At 35.8% G+C, this 8,182-nt stretch overlaps 1 protein-coding gene across 2 annotated transcripts; it reads left to right on the top strand.

The window, feature by feature from the left end:
• The first annotated feature begins 366 nt into the window (after positions 1 to 366).
• LOC109215009 (ras-related protein RABC2a-like) lies at positions 367 to 6,485 on the top strand. 2 transcript variants are annotated; one of them, XM_019379005.1, is made up of 6 exons: positions 369 to 714; positions 2,943 to 3,011; positions 3,179 to 3,244; positions 3,611 to 3,732; positions 4,217 to 4,345; positions 5,795 to 6,485. In XM_019379005.1, exons 1-6 carry the CDS (start codon positions 558 to 560, stop codon positions 5,903 to 5,905), a joined length of 654 nt encoding a protein of 217 aa, XP_019234550.1. In that variant the 5' UTR covers positions 369 to 557; the 3' UTR covers positions 5,906 to 6,485. The 2 variants fall into 2 exon arrangements, with proteins under 2 accessions (XP_019234551.1, XP_019234550.1); XM_019379006.1 differs by lacking the exon at positions 4,217 to 4,345 and having other exon boundaries at positions 367 to 714.
• The last annotated feature ends 1,697 nt before the right edge of the window (positions 6,486 to 8,182 follow it).

Raw genomic sequence — 8,182 nt, forward strand, 5'->3', positions numbered from 1 at the left:
CTTATTGATTTGGGATGAATTACAATGGAATAGAACCCTCTATTTATAGGGAGAGGGTGACTTAGCCATCAAATAATAAACTCTAGAATCTCTCTAAATATAGACATTCACCATAAATAAAATTTTATTTATAACACCAATAAATATTCGTAACGTGGAGAACTTTCAAACAGAAGAAGACAAACGAGAAATACCAAACCAAACTGCAGGCGCATGACAGCACGGCACGGTGGGTCCCTTACATGAGATCAGCTACTTCCTGGTGCTGGCGCGTGTACAAATGTTCCTCACAAATGTCTCTATGAAAAGACAACATTTGTCCTACTATTTCACCCGCCAACTCCATAGCCTCTTAATATACTCTTTCATAATTCCTAAATTTTTATTAATTCAAAAAATTTCACTATCTATCAACTGTTCATTTTTCAAAATTAATTAATTGGTTTATCTTCCTTGTTTTCAACGAAAAACTCTGAGATTGAGAAAGAAAAAAAAAGATAGATAGGGATTTTGTAGAAGCAGAGAAAAAGAAGTGTTAAGTATGTGGAATTAATTTAATGATAATGGATATGAAAAAGAATCAAAACGGTGGAAATAGTAGCTATGATTATTCGTTCAAGATTTTGCTAGTTGGAGATTCTGGAGTTGGAAAAAGCAGTCTTCTTGTCAGTTTTATTTCACAGCATCCTCCTCAGGATCTTTCTCCTACTATTGGTATAAAAACTAAACACCCTTTTTATAGTTTTGATCCATTTTGCTTGTGTTTAATTTTGTGCCACTGGTTGTTCTTCTTTATGGGTTTTGTTTGTTTTTGGCTGTTATTTCTTGGACTAGCTCAGCTCTGTATACAGGGTCAGCTTCTGAGTACTAAGAATTGGAAAAATTTGTTTGCTTTGTATTTTTCTGGGGTTGTTTGGTGGAGGTTGATTCAACTTATTTCCACTATGGTGTTCTTCAGGTTACCTGGGAACTGACCTGTATCATGTTCTATGGTCCCAAATTGTCACTTCACAAGCCCATGGCACGTATTGTTTGTTGTAGGCCTAGGTCCGCGTGAATTTGTCTTCCGGGCTATGCCATATTTAGTCCCAAAAGCACGCGTACCACGTGAATTTGTGTCATGACTCTTTCACTTTCCTCTTGGATTCGCCTAAGGTGACATGTGCACTCCTTCTTCCTAAGCTTGACCGCCTAGAAGCCTGCCGGTCCTGCTTGACCCGCCCTCATTAGTCTATACTCCATCATAACAAATATTAGTCGTTTTGATACACTTGGATTTGTTTTTAAAGATTTGACCTTTTAGGAATATAAGGAGTATTTATAGGAGTACCTAATTAGTAGTGTATTAATTAAGTGAAACATTTGAGAACTATTAAATATCTTGATTAAGGGGTGTGCAAATACCTTAAAAGACAGGTACTATGAATTAGAGCTAGTAGTCAATTAGCCCTGGCATATCTCTGGAAGTTGATGCGATTGCTTATTTATGGGAAAGGAATAAATGTGTATCTATTGCACTTTGATAATTATCATTTCTTTACCTTTTTATACATTTCTATACTGCTTTATTTTCATCTTTCCTCGTGCCTTGGAAACAACCTCTCTACATTCATCATAGGGTAAGGTCTGCGCACTCACTATCCTTCCCAGACCCACTTATGGGATTATACTGGGTTTGTTGTTGTTGTTGTATACTAGGATTACGATGACTGACGCTATCCTCCCCAGACCCACTTATGGGATTATACTGGGTTTGTTGTTGTCCTATACTAGGATTACGATGACTGACGCATAGACAAGTAAGACTAGCATTTCTCGTTATTAGCAAGAATAAAAGAAGGTAGTTGGAGAAGCTTATGAAATGGAAATATTTCAATTTGTGGGAGGTGGAGCTTAAATTTACTACAAATGGTACTGTTTACAAAGAGTATCAATTGCTTCAATTTAATGGAAGGTTTTCTCCCCTGGAGTTTAATGATAAGGGATGTACTACTTTAGGTTTTGACTCCATGGGACAAGACAGATGGTGATTGTTACGAATTGTAGTTTCCTAATATCAAATTAGAATTTTTTTTGCACCTGTAAACTGAGACGTGATAAAAATTTCATCTATACAACATTTGACAACTTGAAGCTCGTTACGTAGTCATTAAACTTGTATTCTGTTTCCAATTTAAGGTTGTCGTCGTTGAGTTTCTCCATGTCGAGCCCCATAACAACAGTCCTATTCCTATATGCTGCGACTTTACCGTGTCTTGCATCATTACAAGGGCAAAATCTTTATAACCATCGTCTTTTTGGTCATGGTAATCTGACTGTCCGCGGAGATTGAAATGAGACTACTAATCACCATGTTTTTGTTTCCTATGAAGCAGTAGCTCTCAAAACTCTGCAACCACTCTTACCTTGTTCTGTTTAACTTCCCAACTTTGAGAAAGGGACAATGATCCCTTGTAATTCCCTGTATGCTTGACCTAATGTGCTAGTAGCTCATGCATTAAAAAATATTTAAAAAATATTGTGCAATAGCAATGATAAATTTTTATATGCAAATTGCAGTGGCCGTCCCATTTGCATGTGAGGATGCCAATCATTGTCATGATTTAGGTGGCACATATTTTGCCCTTTGCACGTCCTTGTTTTAAAAAAGTTAAAATTTCTTCTGTTCTCCTAAACATAGTTCAAACTTGTTACTAGCATTTTTTAGTTTTTTTCTCCTTGGTTATCATAGAAGTTTATTAAAATTTTCTTTTCATTTACTTGGTTGTGCTTTTGATATCAGTTCATTACAGAAGTTGAAACATGAAAAGGTGAACAAACGTATCGAGTTTTCCCTAATTGAGAGGGAGTGAGGGACAAATGCATTTCAGTTTATTATTTTGATTACCGAAGGAAATGGAGAAAGCAGATCTCATCTCTCACATTTTATTTCAAATGTTAAGGTGTGGACTTCAAAATCAGGACGCTAACAGTTGGTGGAAAGAGGTTGAAATTAACAATTTGGGATACAGGTAATAAAAGATAATTTTGAGGTTATGCTATTATTTTTGGGAAGCTATACCAACACGTGGAAAAAAAATCAGTTAAATAAAAGCAGTAGAGATAGGTGTTAGTACTCTTCCTGTTCTGCAATTTCAAAGTAAGGCCGGGTTTCTGAGTATAAGTTATCTCCCTGCAGCTGGACAAGAGAGGTTTGGAGCGTTGACAAGCTCGTATTATAGAGGGGCTCACGGAATTATACTAGGTAAGCCATCAGACTAAATTGCTCTTGCTTTCTGAGGATCACCAGAGCTCCCTGTTAAATTGTTCTTTCATTGACTATATGTGAATGCTTTCCTCAAGTTGACCTGGTACTTCCTAATTCGTACTTTTCCCAGTTTGCAAAGAACTGCAAGGGAAATTTCAAATTCTTTGGGACATTAATGTGTCCGAATATGCCCGGGGGGGGGGGGGGGGGTTATTGTCATAGTTTATGATCATTAGATGTGGCCTAATATATGTTATTGTTACAGGATTTAACTGCTAAATGCTGGTCCTTGTATTTGTTCTATCTGTGGAGGTGCTAGTTGCTTGCTATTATGATAACTAATATCGATCTTTTTAATCTTAGTGTATGATGTAACAAGGCGAGAGACCTTTACAAACTTATCAGAAACTTGGTCGAAGGATATAAAGTTTTACTCCACGAATCCTGAGTGTATCAAGATGCTAGTCGGGAACAAAGTCGATAGGGTGAGTGTGACTTATCCTTCTGTGTCATCATGAATTCAAATGTTAGTTAATCCATTCGTTTTGTTTGAATTTACCTAGGATGAGGAGCAAGATGTGAAAGTTATTGGTTCATAATTTGTATTTTTTTTAAAAAATCTTATTTTTGACTTGCAATGAGCTATTAAAAGAGTGATATCCTGCATATCTGCGATATTCATCAGGAAGGGTTTGATGATCATTCTTAAGTCACTGTCTGTGAACCTAATCTAGAAATGCATGTTGCAACTCACCTCTTCGCTTAGATAAATTGGTCAAACCTTTTGAAGTTGAAGTATTTCACCCGTCGCTTTTGACGTCCAAAAATATTGCTAAAGCCATCTATGGTCGTAAAAATTTTCTTCATCAGTCATGCTCAAGTAATCTCATCTTTAAGATGTATGCACAAAAAAAGGAGTCAAGTTCACTTGCGATGAATTTGCTCATGTTACTGACATCCTATTTCCAGGATAGTGAAAGGGCTGTAACTAGAGAAGAAGGCCTGGCATTTGCGAAAGAGCACAATTGTTTATTTCTTGAATGTAGTGCTAGGACAAGAGAAAATGTGCAGCTGTGTTTTAAAGATCTCACAAAAAAGGTACTCCTCTTAGGCTCGTTTTTCTCGTTTTTTTTCCTCCACTATTGTTTAAGATATAGTCGATCAAAGTTTCTTGTGGTGGATGTATTGATGTTTGGTTTGCCAAATAAACGGACACAGGTCGAAGTAAACAAAAAGGGGATAGCAAACATGTGTAAATGTCTTATTAGAAAATCATATCCCTTGCGGATTATTTTTCCCCCATTCGCGTGATAACCTTTTAGGCTACTGCATTCCCTACTACAAGTTGGAGCTACATACTCCTTTCTTTTCTTGCAACAAATGCAGACTATCAATATAATCTCCAAATATTGTATTTAAGTGGAAAACCAATGATCCTGTGTCGGATCGGAGAAAAGCCTTCTGCTCAATGCCTACTGATTATTTGTTGGACAAATTTGCTGAAATTAACCAGGGCATCATATACGTTGAATGTAGTCCCATTCAAGTTTGATTTCGACTGTCTTGAGCTATAACTATCCCTTTTGGAAATTAAACGAATATGTGCTCCGGAAAAGAAAAAGAACCCCAGGGTATGTTTTCAGACAGCTGTTCTCTAAAAACGTCTTTCCTGAAAGTTTAAAATATGAGACGTTCTAGTTTAGTAGAAATGCGGGGCCGAGTTTTTCATTAGTTTGGGGCTTATGCAAAATGTTTTTAAAAAAAAGGCAGCCCGGGGCACTAAGCTCCCGCTATGAAGGAGGTTCGGGGAAGGGCCGGACCACGTACGCAGCCTTACTCTTGCATAAATCCTGCATTTATGCAAGAGGTTGTTTCCACGATTTGAACCCGTGACCTCCTGGTCACATGGCAGCAACTTTAAATTTCTTGAACTTCAACTTTAATTGTTCTTAAATGGAAATTGCTTTCCTGAGAAGAATTTGAATTTCTTGAACTTCAACTTTAATTGTTCTTAAATGAAAATTGCTTTCCTGAGAAGAATTTGAAAGTTAAAGTGGATAAGTGCGTCGAAAATACTGGAGGATGTAATAATATCACTTTTAAAAGGATTGAGCAGCTGGTAGAGAATGCTTTGAAGTATGGTTAGTGGCTTGTAGTTAGAATTCATGTTGCTCGGATCCTGCAAAAGTGCTGCAGCAGTTGTGTCGGATTCTCGAAAAATGCATAACTTTTAGCGCATAATTGGAGCATTTTTGAAGGACCCGTCACGAACTGGGCTGCATTTTTTGAAGTATCCAAGCAACATTGGCTAGGATCCGTTAGTTCTGAGCTCGTGCTTGACCCATTGAGGAGAACATTATTCGGCATCTGTTTTCTCGGGTCGTCCATGATGCGGAGATGGTCCCTTGATCCCTCGATGCCTATTCTCTTGAAAGGCGATTCTCTGCTCTGCAGTTTATCATTCAGAAAACATTCTCTGTAGTTGTTACTTCTTGAATCTGTACACTTTTGCTTAGTGTTTGCTAACTGCTCAAATTTAACTTACAGATACTGGAGGTGCCAAGTCTACAGGAGAAAGGCTCAACAGTAGTGAAGAACCAAATTTTGAAACAGAAAGAAGCGTACAAGTCTCGACATAGCGAAAAATGTTGCTCCTAGTTGAGATATATGCTTGCTATACTCATAAATGGGGCGATGCTTGTTACGAGGATTTGCAGTCGAATGACAAGTTCATCCTACAGTCCGAGGAAGGTGTTGTTCTTTTTCTTGATGATCATAGCTAGATTGTCTTCGTGTATCTAGATGTAAAGGTTTTTTTTTTTTTCAATTTTTAATCTTTAGAAGAGTGGTTGCATAATAGCGTCTCGCGGGGAGATGTAACCCATGTTGCGCAGACTTTCCAAAATGTCACCGCACCCGTATCGGATTTTCAAAAATGCACTATTTTTGAGGATTCGACATGTACCCGACAACATTTTCGGAGAGTCTGAGCAACATAGCCCAAGACATTTTGGCTTGTAGTAAGTGGTCAAAGATAAAAAAAAAAATGTAAAAGATCAGTGTCCAATCTTTTTTAAGGATTGGTCGTTTTAGCTTTCTATGTCTCGTGGAGAGACGATCAAGCTAAGTTTTGTACCAAAACAAATTTTGGGCTTTATACAAAGTTGTTCAAGCTGAAAAACTAAGTATATTCTTTGAATGAATTCTTGTTTGTTTGGTATATAAAATCTTAGAAATGACATCAGACAGCCTATTTAAAGGGCTGTTATTTAGTAATTAGCCAGTGCAGTTATTTTAAAGGGATTATTTAAAAATTGGTCAGTGCGTCTTGAATTTCGGCTTTTCAGTTTTGACAAAAATGTCTCGAGTTGACCCGAACTTAAGATTTTAGTTTAAAATTTCAGGATTATTACTGGCTAATTGTTAACATATTTGGTTCCGCGTTCATGTATTTTGTATTTTGGGTTTATGTTGTAGTTGGGCTTAATTATCTGTATTGGGCTGATTCTTTATTCCTTAGTAATTTTTATATTCCTATGCCACATAGCAAACCTTATTACCCTTAATGTTTAAGGTTTGACTTAATTACACTTAGTATATCGAATTACCAATTCTATACCATAGTGTATTTTAAAGGTACAATTAATGCAGCATATATCCCTCTTTAATTCAATGTACCGTATATCCCACCCCTCGCACGTTTCTCTCTCCCTCTCCCTCACCCTCACTCACGTTTATGTACTGTTATTAAGCATAAAAAGAATCATGTAACTAAAATTAGTTACATGATTTATCAATTTACTTTGTATTGTTTTTATACAATGTCTATGTGTCTATATACATATAATGTGTAGAAAAAAAATGTATTTACTTACAAAATGAAAAATATATAATTGAAAAAAGTGACGAATAACTTCCCGTACAAAACAGTACCTCTACCTGGTTCTATGCAAGCATTATTCCAGAGTTAATGCGCAGAAAGCAATATCTCGTATATTCATTTTAGCGTTAAAGGCACTATCACCTGGAAATGGAAAATATATCTTGTCAACACCATTTTCTATTGCTCGTAATTTTAATTATTAGAATATATTTTCTATTTTGTATTCAAGATACTTATAAATTCAAAAAATTGCTTCTAATTGTGCTCTTTTACGTAACGTAAAACTGAACTTCAGGGTTGTGATGCATCCATACTCATAAAGTCAACAAAGTCTAAGCAATCGGAAAGAAGCGCCAAGTAATTAGTGTAGAAGTTTTAGTCGTTTTTGATTTATGAAAACAGAAAACAAAGCATCTACAATCAGAATACAAATAATCTACAATTTATCTGAAAAATATCTACAAATTGGGTACTTTGAATTTTTATATCCCAATTCCCATTTAATTATAGTTTAATTGGGATTTTCGACATAAATGCGTTTTTTGCAGAAGATTTGTAGAAGCTTTAGTCGTTTTTGATTTGTGAAAACAGAAAACAAAGCATCTACAATTAGAATACAAATAATCTACAATTTTTCTACAAAATATTTACAAACTGGGTACATTAAATTTTTATATCCCAATTCCCATTCAATTGTAGCATAATTGGAATTTTTGACATAATTGCGCTTTTTCAGAAGATTTGTAGAAGTTTTAGCCGTTTTTTATTTGTGAAAATAGAAAATAAAGCATCTACAATCAGAATACAAATAATCTACAATTATCTACAATTTATGCAATATGTCGTCGTCTTCTTCTTCTTCGACGAGTTTCAATCTGAAATTCAGTCAAAACCAAGTCTAATCTTCACCAAAACCCCTCAAAATTGAGATATAAACTCCAAACAATATTCCCGATTATTTTCAACAACACCCAATCCAAACAAATAATGATTTTTGAAAACCCAAATTTGAATTCAAAGCTTTCAAGCTTTTTAATGGCTGTCAATGGTGG

This window comes from Nicotiana attenuata, unplaced genomic scaffold (assembly GCF_001879085.1).
Source record: "Nicotiana attenuata strain UT unplaced genomic scaffold, NIATTr2, whole genome shotgun sequence".
In the NCBI taxonomy this organism is placed as follows: Eukaryota; Viridiplantae; Streptophyta; class Magnoliopsida; order Solanales; family Solanaceae; genus Nicotiana; species Nicotiana attenuata.

Excerpts from the sequence above, each read along its gene's own strand:
- LOC109215009 (XM_019379005.1), top strand. The coding sequence starts at position 558 with ATGATAATGGATATGAAAAAGAATCAAAACGGTGGAAATAGTAGCTAT. Across the intron at positions 715-2,942 it reads GGATCTTTCTCCTACTATTG|GTGTGGACTTCAAAATCAGG; the intron begins GTATAAAAACTA and ends TCAAATGTTAAG. Across the intron at positions 3,012-3,178 it reads ATTAACAATTTGGGATACAG|CTGGACAAGAGAGGTTTGGA; the intron begins GTAATAAAAGAT and ends ATCTCCCTGCAG.